At 35.3% G+C, this 21,056-nt stretch overlaps 1 protein-coding gene across 3 annotated transcripts in view; it reads left to right on the top strand.

Annotated features, from left to right (window-relative positions):
• LOC136971675 (stress-activated protein kinase JNK-like) overlaps positions 1-21,056 on the top strand; it is a 75,266-nt gene that overhangs the window by 33,496 nt on the left and 20,714 nt on the right. For all 3 annotated transcript variants that reach the window (XR_010880200.1, XM_067266146.1, XM_067266145.1), the window contains 4 exons: positions 11,859-12,139; positions 13,929-14,058; positions 17,346-17,404; positions 20,101-20,239. Coding sequence is in view for 2 of the 3 variants with exons in the window: in XM_067266146.1 (XP_067122247.1) it covers positions 11,970-12,139; positions 13,929-14,058; positions 17,346-17,404; positions 20,101-20,239 (498 nt within the window). In the remaining variant the exon portion in view is untranslated. The remainder of the gene's footprint in view (positions 1-11,858; positions 12,140-13,928; positions 14,059-17,345; positions 17,405-20,100; positions 20,240-21,056) is intronic.

The raw sequence follows: 21,056 nt of genomic DNA, 5'->3' as shown, positions 1-21,056 counted from the left end.
GGGGCACTTGACTTTTCTTAATTTATGCTTTATCGCTGGCCACCAGAGGTGGTCAAACGCTTTTTTAAAATCAATGCTGACAATCAGAGCATGTTTATCCTGTTCCCAGGCCTCATTTATGAAATTGGTCACTTTCTGTATTGCTGTCACTGTAGAATGCCCCTTCTTAAAACCATGTTGGTTGTTGTTTTGTAGGTTATTCTTAGCCAAGTGCCAATTAATCCGTCCTATGAGGAGCCCGTCCAGAATCTTCCCCAGGACAGGAAGTAAACTAATGGGCCTATAGTCCTTTTCCTCATTTGGTTTTTCTGTTTTTTGTATAAATTTTATGTTTCCTATCTTCCATTCCTTGGGGAAGTAAGCATTTTGTAGACATCCGTTAAACAGAACCACAAAAGCGATCGGAATTTCAGCGAAGGCATTTTTCACCATTTCGGCCGTTATTCTGTCGTGGCCCGGAGCCTTCTTGCTGGCAAGCGAGTTGATTGCATTCTTTATTTTGCCAAAGGAGAACCAACTATCGTCCGGTGCAGAGTAAATGTCCTTAAGATCGGTTCTTATTTTCCGGTGATACGGTTGGTCACTACCTATATCGTTGTTCAGGAAGTGGTAATTCAAAAGTTTATCGACATTCTCTTCTATTTTATTTACATTATTGCCTGTTGAGGTACTGAGTATGTTTGGCAGAGTCGCTGTTCTACTTTTCTGAAATGCAATCTTGTAGGGTTTTCCCCATGGATCAAGGTCCGGTCGTCTGCAGAACTTCCTCCAGGCCATGGTTCTTGCGCGGTTGATATTTTCTTATAACTCTTCAAGGCGACCGCGTAGTCTCTGCCTTTTTGTGTTCTTCTCTCCTCATTCTGTTCTCTTAACCATTTTCTCCTCATTTTTCTAATCCTACGTTTTTCCTCCTCTAGTTTGTCGTCCCACCAGTGAGTGACGTTTCTATTTTCTTTTATATACGTGGAGAGAGTCTGTGCCTTTTTTAGAGCTGTAGTGATATGATTTACATAATTTTTAACATTTTCTTTACTATTGAGGTTGTCAAAGTTATACCTCCTCCAGTTCTCAGCAAAATAAGCTTTGAACTGGTCCCAATTAGTGCGTTGTCCATAATGTATGTTGTTTTTGCTGTGGGTGATCTGATTATTCTTGAAAGTTGTTAAAATATAGCGGTGATCGCTAGCTGAATCTAGAAGTAATGTTTTACAGTCTTTTATAAGGTTGCCCACACTTGTGGGGGCCAAACAAACATCGGTCCAGCCCTTAGCTCTAGAGGTAAAAAAGGTGGGAAGATCTGAAGTATTGAGGGAAATCCCGTCTTCTTCACTCAGTAGGTCCTGTATTAATCTGCCTCTGTAATCCTCCTCCTCGTGAAACCAGAGGGGGGATTTGGCGTTGCAGTCTCCCGCAACTATGTAGGTATTCCCTCTAAGTTCTCTGAGCACTCTGCTGATCTCTTTGATGCATTCATCATCCCTATCGAAGGGTGAGAAGTAAACACAGATGATAAAGTTCACTGGGCCGTTGTGTATTGCCGCAGTAGTTATTCTATTAGAACTTAATTTGGGGACGAGGGCTAAACCAATATTTTTGTTTCTTACAATAATTCCACACTTGGGCCTCTCATTGTCATCACAGTGATAAGACACTTGCCAGGTTCCAAATCTGACTATGCGATTCTGACTTTACGGTATATGGTTCCTGGATGAGAATAATATCAACATCCAGGTCATTCGCCGTCTTCATTATAAGGGAGGAGGCAGCTTGGCTTTTTTGTGCGTTTATTTGCAGTATTTTGAATTCATACTTAGCCATTATGAGGTTGAGGACGGTAATACTTGAGAGGTAGTAAGGCCATTATTACTCATATGTTGTTTGTCTAACTAATAATCTTTTATAGTTTCTGAGTATCGGGCAGGATGGGGAGAAAGCATTGTGGTCTATTTTGCACTGTCTAGAGTTTGGTTGATCTTTATTAGCTTTGACACAATTAATGCATCTTGGACTGTCCTCCTGATTGGGGCAATCCCTGTACTTATGTTTTTTGGTGCAGTGACTGCACCTCTCCTTATGATCGCAATTTGCCGCCATGTGCCCGTATCCGGTGCAGCGGAAACAGCGAATAACAGGGATATAATCATCCACTATTAAGCTGCCCCACTCGTAGCAGACTCTTTTAGCCGCTATCAGTAAGTTACGTACGGCAGGGGTAACTGACATCACAACATGTCTACATTCTTCTTTTCTTTTTGATGGAATAGCATGTGTAATTTTGGTCTCATGCTTGAACGCCTCCAATGACAGCTTCTCATTTAACTCGCTGTTTTGTTCGTGAATTTTTCTTATGAGCTCCCCCTTCTCCTCTTCATTGGGTACATTTAGGATTATTATTCTCGGTTTTCGCCTCTTCGGTTCCGAGATCCTCACTTTTTCGTTTATTTCTGGTAATTCCTTTATTGCTTTTTTAAAGCTTTCTGCCTCTTTTCCTGTTTTTATTCTGAATTTTATTCCACCCTTTGGTAATGTCGATATATTTTTCATTCCTATGTGTAGACTGGATGGGTCTATTTTTTCCCGGATCGTCTCCATGACTTCCTCCGGGCAGGCTGTCTCTCCTTCCTCGTTGGTTACTGGTTCCAGGATAATTTCCTGTGAATCATTCTTTTCCGGGCTATTAGCCAGCATCTCCGTGATCATGCATGTAGTTTGACTTCCACTTATCCCTCCACGTTTCACTACGGCCGCGTAACTAGTTTCATCCTTTTTCTCATCTTCTCTGATTGCCAACACCATACCATAAATTGAGTTGGCAGCCGCATGCATATCCAGCGCTGCCTGTCTCACCAATTTTCTACTTTTAACAGGAACCGAGCTATGTGAATTAGCCGGAAGAGCCTGTAGTATTATGTCCAGACTTGCTGATATTGTTTGAAGCATAACCTTTTCCGGTTGAGCCATGTTGAGGAGAAATCGCTGCACTATACAGATTACACTTCCACTTGTTGAGAAACGCCCTTCGGCTACCCAGCAGCCGATCGGCGGTACAGCAGAAACCGTCAAGATAGTCAATTAAGTTTAAAAATACAACTAGGTGCGGAGAGTATCTCTCCAACCAAATCCAAATGAGAGAAAACTGACAAGGTTTTACAGTAAATGACGATAAAACAGTAAAACGCCGTTCGGCTAAGCCGTTCAGCGGCCCGCCGGAAAGAGTAACCGTTTTCTTAAAAACCGGATAAATAAATTCCACGATAGAGAAGGGGCTGACGGAAGGTCGCCTCCTAAGAAAACAAGTCGGAGCAATAAAATTTCTAGCCGCGATAACCACTAGCCGTTCGGTTGGAGAGCACGCCGATCGGCTAGACCCACCGAGAGCACGTGGCTGAGAGAGTCCTTTGTTAACGGTACGAATACAAGCGCCGATAGCTTATAAACTAGCCAGTTTTAAATCACCAAATTTATATAGCATAAAATACATATAAATGGCTCTCCAAACACGTTTATAAAATTCCGATAACACCAAAGGGGGGCCGATGCAACCAGACAAAGACAAAAATTTCCGAAGCCCGTAACTCGGCTAAAAAGCAGCCAATTTTAACAAAAATTACCCTTACGTGTTCCTTTCGTCAAGATCTTTAAAATGGTATATTACATCCCTTTGTGTTCGTCGAAAAACAAGAGAAAAACGATCGAAAAAACGGAGCGAAAATTTCACGATAGACGATGCTCGCATTACTCCTTCCGGGACCGTCTGGAGTGACATCAGCCGGATTAGCGTCCCACCTTCGAAATCTCCCATTTAGTCGGTATATTTTATCGAAATATTCGGTATTGACGGCACTCCTTTCCTGTTTACGCAAGAATTTGGCGTTGTTAAGCAGTGAGTCATCGAATAACTCGTCATCAGACAAAAGTCCATTCACTTTGATCAACGTCCTCAACACGATTGGTTGTTAAAGGAGAGCATTCTTCCTACTCCCCAATACATTAGTAGTACATTTACATCTCTCATAACTAGAGTCAAGGAGTACCATGACTCAATTAATAGGAAATCAGCTGGTACGACCTTGGCCACCTATGCATTGGATGCAGATGTTGATAAAGCTCACCTTCTACATTGAAATGCATTACCATTGCATATAAAATACTTGGAGATTCTTGAGTTATACAGGACTATTTCTAGAGAAGCAGCTATCAACAGCAGGGACACAGCGCCTGTGTTGCATGCCTGGAGGGCAGTATTTGAGCATATTTAGCAACCATGTAATGTTTTGTAAACAGTTTCGTCTTATTATATACATATACAGGAAAAGTCCTAATTAATGAATTTCAGGGGTCTGAATTCTCAATAGTTTGTTACTTAGGATGTTCTTTATTTAGGATTGTCAGAAATTTTATTAAATTTTGAGTTAGAACAAAAATAAACAGAATATTGCAGAACGTACATAAAATTTAAGTTAAATAAACATATACAAAACTTAAAAACAAGAACAAAAGTTAATAATTTAAACATAATAAAACATGCTACAATATATATAAAATTATATAAAGGAAGCTGTGGAGCTTTAGATATATAATCTGAATGTTGTATATGGTATTATGAACTCTTGGCAAGAAAACTCAGTAATATTTGCTTGCCTTTCTTGCTTTTAAGTAATTTAAATGCCACCGATTCCATTTCAAGAAATATTTTTGTCTGTCTGCTTCTTCTGATGTTTGAATGAGCATCTCTAATGTATTAAGGGTGGCATTTACCTCAGGCTTTTTCGGTAGCTTTACCAGCAGAGCCTCCTCATTTTCCTCATTTGCGGTATCTTCAACTTGAAGTGATGCAGCTGCATGTTCAGCAATTTCACTGTTATCTTCTGATGATACGACACAACTGTCATCAATTTGAACAAAATTATCAAATTTCATATCTTCCAAATGTAACATGTTGGTTACTTCTGTCTAGTTGCCGATAAAGTCGTCATTAATGCTTTCGTAATTTTCGTTAAGTCTGTCTTGAACTGAAAAACCAGCTTTTTTGAAACAACTTTTAATAGTGGCTGGTTTAATGCTGTTCAAAACTGAACACAATCACTGCATGGCCATCAAAACATTTTATTTTACTAATGCCAGTTTATTTCCGTCTTCCATTTGACAAATCACATACCGCCGAACAAGCTGTCATCTGTAATGGTTCTTCACTAAGGCGATTACATCTCGTTCTATTGGCCGAAGCCTGCTGGTACAGTTTGGTGGAAGGAAGATCACTGTTAATGTTTTTTAGTTTCAAATCATCCGCTTTATGGGCCTTGCAACAGTCAATGAACAGCAGGATTTTTCTGTCTGTGGTCATCATTTTAAAATCAAGTGCTAAATAGCCACTCCCTGAAAAAATGAGGCTTTCATCCATGACTTAGCATTGTTTTTGTGTGTACACGGCAGATGTTTTACATTTTTGAAGTATCTTGGCTTGGCATATTTACTTATCGCAAGTGATGAAAGTTTTTCAGACTCGTCACTGTTTGCATTTTTAAAAGTACTGTTAAGCATTTTTCTCTGCACTTTCCACTGTTGCAAGTTTCCTCTTTAAGTGCTAATGTTCTATTGGAGAGCATATTAAAAAATAGCCTGAGAAATGGCTACCACATCCAAGGAAGGCAGCAGACATGCAAATTACCCACTCCCGGCACAGAGAGGTAGTGACAAAAAATAACTATACGGGACTCTATTGATGCCCCATAATTGGAATGGGTACCAATCTAAACCTTTTAATGACTGCCTTGTCGGCATTGAAAATGTTTCTTGCTTCTGTGTGCATATTCATGCAGTTTTGAAGTCCACTTGTTTTCTACTTCAGGGTTCATTCCATTTGCAACTGCTTTCAAAATTTGCAGCTTCTGCACAACAGAGAGTTGCTTTCAATTTTGTTTCTGATCTGCCATTGAACCTAAGATATTGTGAGGATTTGCGCCTCTTAGTGAAAGGGGCGAAGTTGACCTGACTCGCTTTAGGTCAGGATGTCTCGAAAGGGCCTTTACCGTATGGGGGTAGTGGTTTGCTGGACACAAAGACGACTCACACTGAGACTGTATTTTCCATTTTAACGCGTTTATTTTGACAGGAATATGCTTACAATAAGAGTAGTGTTGTTTCGTAGTAAAGTCCGTTCCTACTGGCAGATGGTTCGACGTCCGTTTGGGAGTCCGTTACCACAAAAGCAAGATCCAACTGGAGGCTAGATGGGGAGAAAAGTCACTGGGAGAACCACGATGGGAAGTTGGGTCCCTTAGTCTTCGTCACCCACGAGTGAAAACGTTCGGCGTCCTGTATATGCGGTTCCAAGACGATATCCGTAGACTCGGGTCTTCTCTTCTCAACCTCAATCCTCTACCTCCTCGTGTCCGGGGGATTTCGGGCTTTTATAACTTTTCTTTCCCGAAATCCCGAGCTTTTGGTTGGTCCGAACGAGGGTCTTCTTTTTCTCTATTGGTCCCTGGTCGGTTGCCAGGGATGCGATTCGAGCCGCGGGGTCGCCGAAAATCCCCGAACTCCCCCCCGGGCTGCTCCCCGTCCGAGTCGGGTCAAGCCCTTCCCCGGACGACGGTCCCGTAAATTACATCTAAATGTGTTTTTCTGACTTGGAGAAGGCGCAGCCGGGACCACTCAGCCCCGAATACCGCCCCCTCCGATGGAAAGCCGGACAGATTCCGCTTTGAACTTGGTGCAACCCGATGACCCAAAATTACTCCGGTCGGTCGATCCCTCAGTCGCTCCCACGATCTACGATCGGGGATCTGTCAATTAGGTCAGGAATGTGACAATTAAATCGTCTCGCGCACCCATTTCTTTACCATCTCGATCTTGTTTACCGGATAAATCACGGGCTTAACGACTTTAACTCGACAACCACTTTGCCAACAGGGGGGGGCGAACTTCCAACAGATGTCCGTTTAAGTTAGTTGTCCTGTTAAATTATTTACAAAACACAAAAAAAACGGATTCTAGAAACTAAAATTAGACTTCGAATAGGAAGAAAACAGTAATTATTATTATTATTATTATTTATATTCTCAACTCCCGGCCCCACAATATTGTAAAAAATAAAATCCTTAGAAAAGTATGAATCACAATTTCAAAATTCAAATTTTCAAATAGGTTAAAATTGAGTGTTTTTTTCCTGCATAACATTCGAACAGCATTTACTGGTGGATAAATAGTGTGTGATGGTGTTTGTCTCGTGTGACTAAATGCAAAAATGGGAATACAAGAGTACACTGAAATGTGTAATTAGCAAAAAAAAAAAGATCTTTTCAGACTTGTTTGATTTGCTAGTTAAGGTGATTTTCTGTTGAATTTATCAAAAAGTACTTGAAAGAGGATGAAAAATGCATATAAATTAATAGAAAACTGTCGGGACCTGAAGAAAAGTTTAATTAAGTTCAAAACATCATGTACCCAGAACCTTTTACGGTGTGGTAACTCATAAATCTTTTCTAGACGGATCTTCGATTGCCGTTCTCGGCAATCGAAGATCCATCTAGAAAAGATTTGGAACTCGAAGCAGAGCCCAGAAGGGGTTTGAAAACGTTTGTGACGATATTTGTGAGTTATGTTAATTAAGTTGGTTTGTTATTAGGACTTTTCCTGTATTATGTTTGTCTTATCATTATATATCAGTACTCTGGTTATTTTGGAGTATATTTTATTCTGGCCTTTTGTTATTTATAAGCATTTATCCTTTTTTGCATGTGCTGTATTTTTTTTGTAATCGTTTTTATTTTATAACTTATTAATGCATTCCTGCACATGCAACGTTCGTATATGAGTACAACAAACATCATTTAAATTTCTGCTTTTGTTCAATTTGCGTACTACCAGTAGAACCTGAGAATAACCTTTGTAAAGGTTGAAAACATTTGTTCTTCATTAAACGTTTTCGTTCTAACTGGATTTTAGATTTGGGAATATTGTAGTATTATATATTACTCTGCCTTGCCTTGAATCCAGGAGTTATCCTTCAGATTTTTAAATGACTAGAAATTCTTATCTTTAACAGCTCTAGAAAAGTGTTAGAAAAAATAATAAAAGCTAATTTGGGCTTAATAAATGGTAAGAAACTTTCTACTTGGCCAGTAAATCAGCAATTTTATCATTCTCTGTAGGTGCTAGGGCACGAGGGAATTGCTAGAGAAAGTGAGAAAAACTATTGCAGGTTGTCAATTCAGAGAGATACGAACAGCACTCTTAGAGAAATGCTGAAGAGAACTGACAAGAGTCAAGTGCTTTCAAGACAACCCAACTATGAGAAACAATATAGATAATCTTATTAATGAGACAGCTCTGTAAGATGGTGCAAACACCAATTAGTAATTAACATTTTAACTGAAACATAGTGTGGAATTTGCTATAGAAATCCCTACTTGAGCATCTAACCAGACTAAATTCCATACACAAAAGTTTATATTACCCACATACAAATTAAGGCTGTAAAGTACTTATCTATTTGTACTGAAAACAAGTGAAAAAAAATGAACCATTACCGTTGGTGAAACTATCGGTTGAAACTTACGACCGTTAACCTAATACCCCGTTCGCACCGAGCATTTCAATCTAGATTGTGACCAAGGTCAGCGACTATGCCTTGGTGCGAACACCCTCGACCGTTTCAATCTCGACTGAAACGACGTTCAATCGCGATTGACTGGAGAAAGTTCTTGAAACTAGATCCAGTCATAAGAGAGATCCCACAATCCCACGCGCGTGAGAAAATACAACATGGCTACAGAACACGTGTCGGGCTATCGGCAAAGAAATAAAAAAGATGTTTGGAGAGACGATGACATCTGTCTATTATTAGATATATGGCAAGATAAAGTATTTATTTCTAATCAAAACTTCCATTTTGTGTGTTGGTGTTTGTGACTTACCGAGTAGTTATGCCAGTTTTATCATCGCTTACAATAGCCGGGTTATTCTCAAGCGAATTACCTGTGCGAACGGCACGACGTTTGAATAGCGACAGTCACAATCCAGATTGTAGGTAAATCGAGATCGAAGTTAGTCGAGGATTGTGTGCGAATGTAGTATAACAGGTACTTTACGCGAGTTAGCAGTTAGAGAGCCAGGCCTGGACTTGCAAGCTTCGAAAAAAATTAAATTATAAGTCGAGATTAATAAAGAACAAAACAAGTTTTAATATAAACTATTAAATAGCACTATATACAAGTAGTAAAATTCAAAACAACAATTTATTCGATAAAGACAAACAATTCTCAAAGACCGACAAAATTTGAGATAACTTATCTCCTAAATTCTACTATCTTAAAGCTATTCCCTTTTGAAATCCGACAAGGTCAATCAACTTATAACTATGTACAAAGAATCTTAACCAACTAGAACCTTATCCGTCACCTCTTATACTAGGAACCTTTTCTAGCCAAAACTCCTTCGAATCCAACTCTTTCAATCTCCAAGAATTCTCTTTCAATCTATCGCTCAGGAACTACTTCGATTCACCTCAATTATCGCCTTGGAAGCTCACCTCATCTTCCATCTCAAACATGGCTTGTTTTATGCTGTGAGGTGACATCACAATGATTTTCTGGAACTACCCCCTCATTTACATACTTAACATCTAACAATCTTTTTTCTTTCCCCTGGTCAGCATTTTTTCCGACAATTTCACTAAATCCTTTTACATAACTTTCTATTAAGATTTCTTACACGTTTGAGATGTCTTTGCTTAAAGTTTAGCGAGTCCTTAACATTAGCGCGTGTGGGGTCTTCCCCCCCACTCTGCGAAACTTCCTTTGAACTTCCGAGTTGGGAAAGCGCAATTGCATGTTAGTTTTTTCCTACGGAGCTTTGTTGGGTCGGTGAGTTTGTTCTTCCTTTTTTTTTTTTTTATTTTTGTTCGTTCGTTATATTACTTTGGGTGAGTAAGGGAACCTTTGCCCTAACTAAACATAATTCCCCAAAATAAAACAGAATTAAAGAAAATAAAAATACAGCTCGGACTCAGTTCCTTACAAGGCAACCAGAAAAGATCAGATGATGCTTATAAAACATGAACTGAGGTGACAGAAAACAGCATACTAAATACATGTTACAGTCTGGAAATTGTTAAACATCCACAAACACACATACATACACATAGCCCCACATAAAAATAATACCATATTTTTGTGTGTTTAACTTGTGGCAGCATCTAACTCATTACAGAAAGTTGCTAGAACAAAACTAAACTTTTGCCTAACTCATCCACATCTATGGGAGCAGTTATTGCTTCATACGAGTGAGTTTGTAATTGCAATCTAAAACTGGCATATAATTCATATTTCCTCTTAAATTGTCTTCAAAATACAAATGAACTGTAGATTATGTGTGTGAAAATACAACAACAGTTTTTATGTTAGCTACTCCTTGATCTTTTGTATATCGACTCTGGTTAAGTGAATTGAAAGGGGTTGATTTACCTGAAATTTTAAACAAACACAAGAACCAATTTTTAATTTGCCATACTGATGATTTTATTAATTTTTTTGCTCTTTCTTTTTATTATTTTTTCCCCCCTGTTGCTTCACCCAAATTTGGGATGGCAGTTAACCTTCATGATCCTTTGACTTCTATACCTATGAATTTACTAACAATGATACAGTAATACCTCGGTTTTCGTTGATTTTTTCATGAAAAATTTGTCTCGGTTTTCGTCGATTGCCTCGGATTTCATTGGCGCGCCCGAGTGCTATCGCTGCTAATTTTGCAAAAACAAAGGGCGACCCGTGCGTTTCTGGCTCAGTGTGGTGTTATTTCTTGTTCTGCGCGTATTACCCTGCGACGGCACACCATTGGCCGACGTTTCCGTTCCTCAGTTGGAGTTTCCCTGCTGGGAGTTCGGTCGTGGGTTTGCGCTTCGCCAGGACGGGCTGGTCACGTGGAGTTTTCCAAGTTTTCTCCACATCTGTAATGCCTGAATAGGGGCCAGTTACCCTTAAACGGACTTCCCGGAAGGCATTATTTCCCACGATACGACCATCATAAATACATACAACTACATGACAATTACATCACACTTTACCACAGTGCAATATAGGAGAGAAGCTGATGTCCAACTAACTTCTACAAGACAACATTACTCCCTGTGTCTAGCCAAACAATTCCATTGCTTTCCTTTAGATTAGTCTTTTTATATTAATTTCTTATTGCTTTTAGTATTTAACGCTATATTAATTCTGTATAAAATGTGTTTTTTGTATGTATTTTGAAGTGTCTAGAATGAATTAATTGGATTTACATTGATTCATATGGAAATAATTGCCTTGGTTTTCGTTGTTTCTGGATTTCGTCGATTGTTTTCAGACGAATTATCGACGAAAACCACGGTATCGCTGTATTATTGTTCTTTTGACTAGTTACTTCATTTCATCTTGTGAGTGTATTTCTGAAGAACAATGAAAATTAGAAAAGTAATCATAAAATTCAATTGAAATGCATGCCTTGCTTGGGATGAAAACTTTTTAGAAAATTTTATTGCTTTCAGACTCTGCTCATCATTAAGAGCCAACAAGATAAATTTTCTTTTAACTTATGATGATGGCATAATTCAAATTTTCTAAAAAGTTTTCTCTTTGTACAGCAGTTTGGATTGGATTTATATTTGAAGGACATCCTTAACAAATATGTAATTATAAAATCAAAAACTAAACGAGATATTAATGTACAGTACTTTTTATCTGATAACTAATAGTAGAGATTAAATAAATGTTAAAGTACAATACATTTTATTTTACTTGTATTTAATAATAATAAATATTAGTTTTGTGTAATTAAAAATGCAGATTTAATTGTTTTTATTATTTAAATTTCAGATTTTGAAGATAGCAATGAGTGGAGTGCATTCACTTTCCAATCATCATAAATCACAGTTAACTTTAGCTTCCATTTAAATCTCGATTAGCGGTAACTTTTGCCAGCAACTAATGCAATTGACTTCCAAACAATCAGAAGAAAGTAGTAAGGAAAATATGTCTACCATGAGTAAATTTTCTACCCTCTTTTATACGGTAGAAGTTGGAGATACAAAATTCACTATTCTTAAAAGATATCAGAATTTAAAGCCGATAGGATCGGGTGCTCAGGGAATAGTGTGGTAATTAATTAATTTTCATTTTTATTATTAAGTATTTTAACGCGCATTGAGTAAAGATCGTAAATATTTTTACAAATAAAATTTATCTCTGTCTATACCTTTATACCCTTCTTTGAATCATTAAAATCATATTTTATCTCGATATGGTTTTTATTTTTTTATATCTCATTTGATATAAGCTTGTTTTGTATGATAAATACTTGATGGATTGTGATGATCAAGATATTCAGTAGGATGTTGAAATTCTATTTCGTTTGTGCAGTTACTGTTTAAAAAACATTACACAAAGATTTATTTTATTGTCGTCTTCTGAGTTGAAAGTTATTTAATAATATGGGCATCCCATGTATAACATGAATCCATGCTACACAAAACAAAGGACTAGTGCAAATTGTAGAGTTAGGTTCCAAAAGTATACAATTTTCTTTGTTACTAAGAGAAATGTGTTTATTAAAGCAATTGATAATTAACTGATAATTCCAATTAGAAGTACTGTATTACACATTAATATTAGTTTTAGTTAAATGAGGGAATTTTCTTTTTTCAAAGTATTGTCATCGTCTGAGCATTTTTGGTGATCTCGATCAGAAATATCAGCAACGTCTTCATTTTTTTATTTTTATTGTAAAAAATTTTTAATGGAAGACCAAAAAAAATATGTTATTAATTGAAAATTCATTCTAGAGGGTCGTGTTTGTTCATTCGAGTACCGAGCTATTCTTTTCCGGAATTTGTGTTCGAATGCCGAATTGTTCGAGTTGGAACAGTTTGAGCGCCGAAATACTGCCGTATTTTGTTCATCACTTTTATGAACTACTTACCCGTGGTGAAAAAAGTTTACTAACACTTAGATTAATCTTTGTGTTTAGTAAACATTTTATCTATTTAAAGTTTATCTTAACAGCTAAAATCTGAAAGCAACGACGACATCCAGTTGATAGGAAAGCTAGGACAAGAAAGAAAAAATCAGTTTTCATTAAAGTAAATCTGACGAAAGGCATAAAACAAATTTAAAATTTCAATATTCCAAAATCCGTGGGCAAATTTGAGACAACGTGCGTACATACTTTAAAAAAAATATATATTGAATGATGGAGTTTGCACTTAAAAAAGTTATCAGATTCTGTACAGAGAATTTCCCAAATTCTTGAACCGTGCTTTATGGGAGATTTCCCCAATTTTCGAACCCATGTAATTATCAGATTGTCAGTTTTTGTTATATTCTATTATCTTTAGAATGATCTGCTTTGTCTCAATTTGTGTGTGGTTGCTGTATTTGATAAGTTTTCTCCACTAGATCTTATTTGTAGTTGCATCTTTCCTCGGCCCCTTTTTTCCACGTCTATGCCTACTTCAATTACCGTATATCCATTTATCTCGTGCTGGTTTTCTACTTTCATCTGATCTCCGCGTTTGACTTATCTTCTGAGATAACTTTCTTTAACTCTTTTCATACCATGTCCATACCATTAAAGTTTTCATTTTTGTATTCTATAGGCAATATCAGTTGTTTTAACTGTACCTTGAATGTACTCATTTTGGATTTGATCAGTTTTCCTTACCCCACACGTCTATCTAACTCGCTATTTATATTCTTGTTAGTCTTCTTTAGAATGCCATCTGTTAATATTAAGTTGAAAGCATCGATTTTTAAATGTAATAAATCTAAGTGTTCAAATTTAGTCGTCTTCTTGTTGTGAATTATAAGAAGGCTTGTAGTTTATTTATATAAATTATAAGAAATTTATAAAATGTTAAATTAATAATATTTTAATTAACTCTTTTATAGTGCTGCTTACGATACAGTTACCGAACAGAATGTGGCTATAAAGAAACTCAGTCGACCATTTCAAAATGTCACTCACGCTAAAAGAGCCTACAGGGAATTTAAATTAATGAAGCTAGTTAACCATAAAAATGTATGTTTTATTTTATGGAAAATATTAATGTTTTTATTTAAGATTATTATTTTTATTAAGACTCTTTCAGTTTGAACTGAACTTTGTTACTGTACTATGCAATGAACTGTCACTTTACAATATGTTTACAATACCGTCAGATGAATGTATAATGGACTCTCCATAATAAAATAAGGTTTAACGTGGATAAATATTTGCTTTATAATGGTATACGATTGCCACTAACCCAGATCATAAGTTATAAGTGAATATTGTTCACTTATAAGCCAATCAGTGATGCAAATAGAGTAATACCCCAATATTCCATCTTCTTATGTTGTTATCATTGTAGCATATGATATTCTTATGTGCCCATCACAAAATCTCAATTAAAGATTCTTGGTATTATGTACTTCTTTCGAGCACATTTGTGAAAACTCCTTTACTCCTTTCAAACAAAGGTGATGTTTTCCTATCAATGGTAATTCCGTACAGTTGTGGTGTAATGGGAACTTGTTTCATCAGGCCAGAAAATGTATTCTGCTTGAGAATGTATCTTCTGGCCATCCATTTAGTTTTTTTCAAATATAAGGAATAAAATATATACATTCATTTAAATATCACTGGGCATTAATAGCAAAACTTGATGTTTTTATTAGGGCTTGACATTGTATTTCAAACAAAACTTTACCTTCAAAATTCTTTTTCTTGGAAAACTTTATATCAGCAGGTGAAGCGGTGATGATATTCGTATAAAATTTCATGTTACCATTGATTGTTGGCTCTGAAAAGGTGAAGTAGGATTCATCTAAAATGAAGAGCTTCTCATAGAACTTTTGCAATAACCGTCTGCATTATGTCTTTGTTGATGGTCGTCGTATGTGCCATTCTGTCTAGAATTATCTGCTGCTTTTGATATGTAATGCAAACTTTTTTCTTCCAAAGCCTCGTGTAACAAAACTGAAGAAATTTTCAGTTTTAGGGCTCTAGATTGAATTGAAATTTTGTTGCTGTCTTCAAAAGTCCTCTTGGAAGAAGGCTGAGTAGAAAGGATCAATTCTTTCAACTTGGCTTTTCTTTAGAATTTTTGCTTTTCTGTCGGACCCCTTTCTTCTTTGTGGTGATAATGCACTCTAAAAAAACATTGGAGAATGCTATATTGTTTTTGAAATTCCTTCGTTTACAGAATGGTTTGTGATAAACTTTTCTCCTAATGTTTTATTTAATGTGTAAAAATTTTACACTCTTCTATAAGGAGTAAAGCATCTTTTGTTGACATTTTAAATAGAAAATTGAGTACAGAAAAAGATTCAGAAATGTTTTGAAGCACTCACTGTAGCACGCGCGGCATAATTAAAAATTATTGGCTGTCCGTTAGAGCCCGAGATATTGTGTGTGGATTTTTTCTGGACATCCATTATTATTATTGTCTTTACATTGTAATATTTTCATAATTTAATGGATTCTCTGAATTATTATAAAGCAAAATTTACTGTATAAATTTACATTTGTTATTTAAATTCAAAAAATTTTATGAGGAAATCATTGAATGAAGTGTTTTAATAAATGCAATCAGTCACTTCTAGCTTAAAGATCATAATTGGTTCTGACATCATTGGTTGATGAAATTTGCTTTTAATCAAACATTATCTATATATATATATATATATATAATTGAGACGAGTTGATAATAATAATAATAACAATCAGTGCAGAGCCCAAACGGTTAGGAGTTGAAAGTTGAAATTTGGTACACAGTTAGTACGTCACGAGAACACACACTAAGAAGGGATTTTTTAAAATTCCTCCCCACGGGGAAGAGAGACAGGATTAAGTAACAATGGAAGTGTTAAGAGAAAGCGATGTGAAAGACGCAGATGCAGTTTTTTTCATTTTTGCAGGAAACCGGACATATTTTTAGACTCATCTAAAAATTCTCGGTTAATGTGAGCCTAGGTATACAAAATGGCGGCGCTTCTGGTAACCTCGATGGCAAGTGTTTTTAGAAAAGAAATGTAGATGGCTCTGATAGTAATGATGCTTTCGTATGCAAATATCCATCAAAAAATTCTGTTCGGGAAACATGAGGAATAATGTGAATTTCAAATTTTGGTTACGATGTAGACGGAATATGTACGTTGTTAATTTTTTAAAAATGTCTGTGTTTTTTTTCAAAGTTTGTACGATTTACTCGAAGTCTAAAGTTATCGAGGAGGAAAGTTTGTCAATGGTAATTAACATGATAAACATGTCATTAATGTGTTTAATGCGTGTTAAATGTCATAAAAGTGTATTAAAGGTGTGTTAACATTGTGTAAGTGAGGTAAAAATTTTGTAAAGGGTTTATATGTGGTTCAAAGTTGCGTTTAAAGTGTGCAAATGTGAGCTTAATGTGTTTGAATGTGCATTTATAGTGTGCAAATGTGTGTTAAACATGTTAAATTTGTCATAACCAAGTATATGTAATAGTGATTTCCGACACGAAAGACAATGTGAACAACACATGGAAGGCTAGGTGGTTGTGGATCGCAGGTGCCAACCTCTATGGAGATGCTGCCTATCGTAGATGAAAAGGCAAGAGATGTGAATCGTAAGACTGCAGTTCTTAAGAGGAGTAAAATTCATGTACAATACAGGCAAATTTTGTTCGAACCACTGATGTATAGAATCTCGTAATTCACTTCGTCCATGCATCGATTGAATTTATAGGTAGTATGATGACTTTATTATTTTTCATTTCTGGTCCAAGAGTAGGAAAAGTAACCAAAAGCAGGGGAAAAAGTAAGTAGCAAATTTACGTTTTAAAAATGTTTTAGTTTTAAAAAAGATTAAATATAGGCGCGTTTATGTTATTGTCGACGGTCGCCATCTTGTTTGCACATTTGCGTGTGCAAACAAGATGTCGACCGGAAGCGCCGCCATTTTGTATACCTAGGCTCACATTAACCAAATTCTCTAATTAGTCCGGAAACAGGGGGACCCAATTCTTGCATTCTGTGAAAACGGGTAAGGTTGACTATAACATAATAATCTTAATCTTTCCTATCGTTACTTTTGCCCGAGCAATGTCGGGCCTACCTGCTAGTACTTATATATATATATGTGTACATCTCCCAGTCTGTGATTATAAAAATATTTAGAATAACATTTTACACCTAGTATTGTAATAATAATTTCTCTGTAGCAACTTAAAACATTTGAAATTATCATTAAACAAGAAGTGACTGACATTTCAATATGTATATAGAATATTTTAAATAAATTTTGTTTTTATGATATGTCAGAATTTTATTTGTTCTGTATTTCAGATTATTGGACTTCTCAATGCATTCACACCTCAGAAATCACTAGAAGATTTCCAAGACGTGTAAGTGATTGTGAGTTTTTCTATATTATTATAAAGGATACTACATATCTCAACAGTTTAAAGCATATTAAAGTGAAATAAAATAAATTAATAAGGAATATTCTATGGATATTTCTTATCATTTTATTATGTTTTAGGGCATAGTTTATAGTAAGTAACTTTTGTTTATTTTTTAAACAGATGAAAACATTGATTTTGTTTTAAAGAAGTGCCTGTTTGTGTTTTGGATTAGCTTAACCTAATGAATAAAAAAATTCTTATTTGATGGAAGTTTGCATTAAGAGTTATGAAAAAAATAAAAAATAAAAAAAAGCATATATCTTATTTTTATTCATAAAATCAGAGAATATTTTCTATTACATTTTACAATATTTTCAATTATATGGCATTACTGGCATTGCATCAAGAATTATACTGAAGATGGTAATTGAATAAAATTTTACGGATATGTAATGACATATTTTGTATAATGCATGTAATGATAACGCAGGAAATTTTGTTAGATGGCAACACTATGTGTGAATGGTTTAAAGAATACAGTGGGTGATTGGTTAACGAACACTTTTGCAAAAGATTTTTATATTCAGATAACAAACACCTCACAGAACAAAACACAAGAAGAAGCAACGTAAAATAATGAATACCAATTGGTCTTCCCTTGTCTTCAAGTAACAATTAGAAACTTTTCAGAGTGTGGGAGACATCAACTAGTATTCCTCCAAACTTTGAAACACTCCCTTGTAATTCCAGCCTTTTATTTTTCTGACAGAAACAATTTTTTTATAGTATTTGTGAGACTGTCGGGCAAGCACTCATTAAGTTTCGCGTCGGTTTTTATTTTTGAATGGTGAGAGTATAATAGCAAAGGTAGAGAGTGGGCACAAGTTATCTGATGTTGCTGGGCGGTATGGCTTGAACAGGTCTACAGTAGGCTGCAGTTCAATCTTACCTAAGAAAGATACAGTATAATCAAGATGATTCAAGCAGCTAAAGGAGTAACAAAAAACACATCTGAGAAATAAAGAACATTGAAGAGCTCATAATGAAATCTGAAACTGATCTGATGATAGAAGAACACCAAGAAACTTGGTGAGATATGTTTTCTTCTGAAAAAGAGGATTAATGCCGATATCTGCTATTAAACATCTTTTAAAGAAGTGGGAAGATGTCAGAACAACAGTCTTAGAATAGCATCCAAACCCCAGGTTGAAGTTAATAGGCTCGGGGATCTCTACAATTACAATGCTATTAATTACTTCTGAAAACTTCTGAAGAAGAGAGAAAAGCAATTGACATTAGACAGATTCTTTAACCCCCACAAACGGAAAAAACATGACTAATGAAAGTGCAAGACTGTGTATATATGTATTTTTACTATTACATATAAGTAAGAAAGTGTATATTTTTTATTTTTTGGGGTCTCCAGAACAATTTAATCAAATTCCCATAAAATCCTATGGTAAATCGATACACTCAAACCTGTTTTTGTGCGGTATATGAATTTCAATCAAATTGGTATACCACACAAAAAAAGACCGCACAAAAACAGGTTTGAGTGTAATCGGTTAACGAACAATTCAGATAGTGAACAAAGTCTTGGAATGGATTATGTTCGTTAACCGATCCCCCCCACTGTATATATATAACCGAAATGCAAATCACTAGCCAAAATTGAGCTTAAATTATCTGATTTTTTGGGGGGCTATTAATTCATGACTATCAACCTTGATCTAGCAATCTTTTCAGCCAGAATCTTTTAAATCATTTAATTAAAATCAAAATTAATCTTTAGAAAACTGACTTAACTGCTTTTCAAGCCAAATTAGCAGTCATATCTCAGTACAGCAATTATTGGTGATACAATAAATTTATATGTAGTGTTAAGAAATATCGTTTCCTATATATTTCCTATTAGCTTAATGTAAAACTTCTCCCAATTGAACAACATAGTCTACTGCAATAAATCTGCTTTGTTTAGCTGAAATGTTAGCTTTCGAGCAAACTTTTTTGGGAACATTTAACACTAAACAAGAAAAGAAACCAGTTTTAACATTTTCTATGGCAGTTTAGAGCTTTCTTTGTACTTCTTGTACTCAAATTACAGTATTATTTCCAGTTTTTTTCGAGAAATTATAAATTACAGTAAATCTGTGTGTAGAAATCTGTAATCTGCCAGAATCTGATCTTACTAGATGAAAGCAATTGTAACAAAGTCTCTTTTACTGTTTAAAATTAGTGTAATTTACAACACCGGGTAACTTTGAAAAATAAAATCTTTGCTGTCCCACATTGAATTCTGATTTGATTATGGGCTTTAACAATATTCCTTTATACGAGATGCAACAACTTAAAGATTGCAAATTTTGTAAATATCGGAGTCCGAATGTTATATGTTGATATAGTCTCTTCGGGCCAAATTTAACCATTCAGCTAACCATTCAACATCTAATTATTATTATTATTACAGTTTTTATGCCTGTATTGTTATATTATCGTTTGCAATTACTAGATTTTTTTTATGGTTCTGCATTAAAATAATGGTGAACATAGTGTTTTTCAAACTATGTCTTATATAAAATGGTAGTAAATAAGAGACAATTTTTCAATTTAATTTAAAATACATATTTTGAGTTCATAATTCAGAAAGAAGGTTTTAATTTTGACTTTTATTATATATATATATATTTTTTTATTAGATACTTGGTGATGGAATTGATGGATGCAAATCTGTGCCAAGTTATCCAGATGGATTTGGACCATGAGAGAATGTCCTATCTTCTATATCAGATGCTATGTGGTATAAAACATTTACATTCTGCTGGAATAATTCATAGAGTATGTAATATTAATCTATTATTCATTTTATTTGATTTTAAATTTCTTTTAAATGTTATCATCACATAAATTTCGTAAAATTGTTACTTTTTATTATCGTATAAAATTTATTCTAAAATTATTTTTGATAAGACCGAATTCAAAATTCTAAAATTATAATTATCATGTATAGAAATTATATAATTCAGTGATTCTCAAACTTTTTCGATCCACCGCCCCCTTTGTTCCATAAAGTTATACCCAACGTCCCCTAACTCATTTTTTCTTGCGTGAGAAAGAATCAGAAATATTCTTAGGAAAACTTTTCTATGAATCTCACACTTTGTGCCCTTGCCGTACATACATTGTTCTCAACATCTGGAAACCATTAAACGCAATGTTTCCTCTTATCCATTTAACAGAGGAAATGGAACGGCTGTCGGTGACCGTTCAGTACCCTGCCTCCAGCGCCCCTAGATTTACTCACTGCCCACTTTGAGAAACACTGATATAATTCCTTAAAATTGACTAACAGATATTGGTTTAATCTGATAATAATGTTACAGAAATTAAATTTTAAATGTTAACTCAAAGCATGTATGCAAATTTGATTTAGTACAGTTTATATATACTTTTAACAGATTTAAAAATTAACAGAACAGAATTAGCAATAAAAATAAAAAGATTGTGATCCAACAGTACTTGATTCGGGTAACTTCATAACAGATCTTTCGTGCATAGGAGAGTGTTTTTACATCTTTAGCATTTATGCACTTGAAAGGAATCCAAATGCATAAATGCTGAAGGTGTGAAAACACACTGAAATCTGAAGGAATGA

Source organism: Centruroides vittatus, unplaced genomic scaffold (assembly GCF_030686945.1).
Source record: "Centruroides vittatus isolate TY-2023 unplaced genomic scaffold, ASM3068694v2 contig_2682, whole genome shotgun sequence".
NCBI lineage: Eukaryota > Metazoa > Arthropoda > Arachnida > Scorpiones > Buthidae > Centruroides > Centruroides vittatus.
The sequence above is the reverse complement of the archived record's forward strand: the minus strand, read 5'-3'. Positions and strand labels throughout refer to the sequence as shown.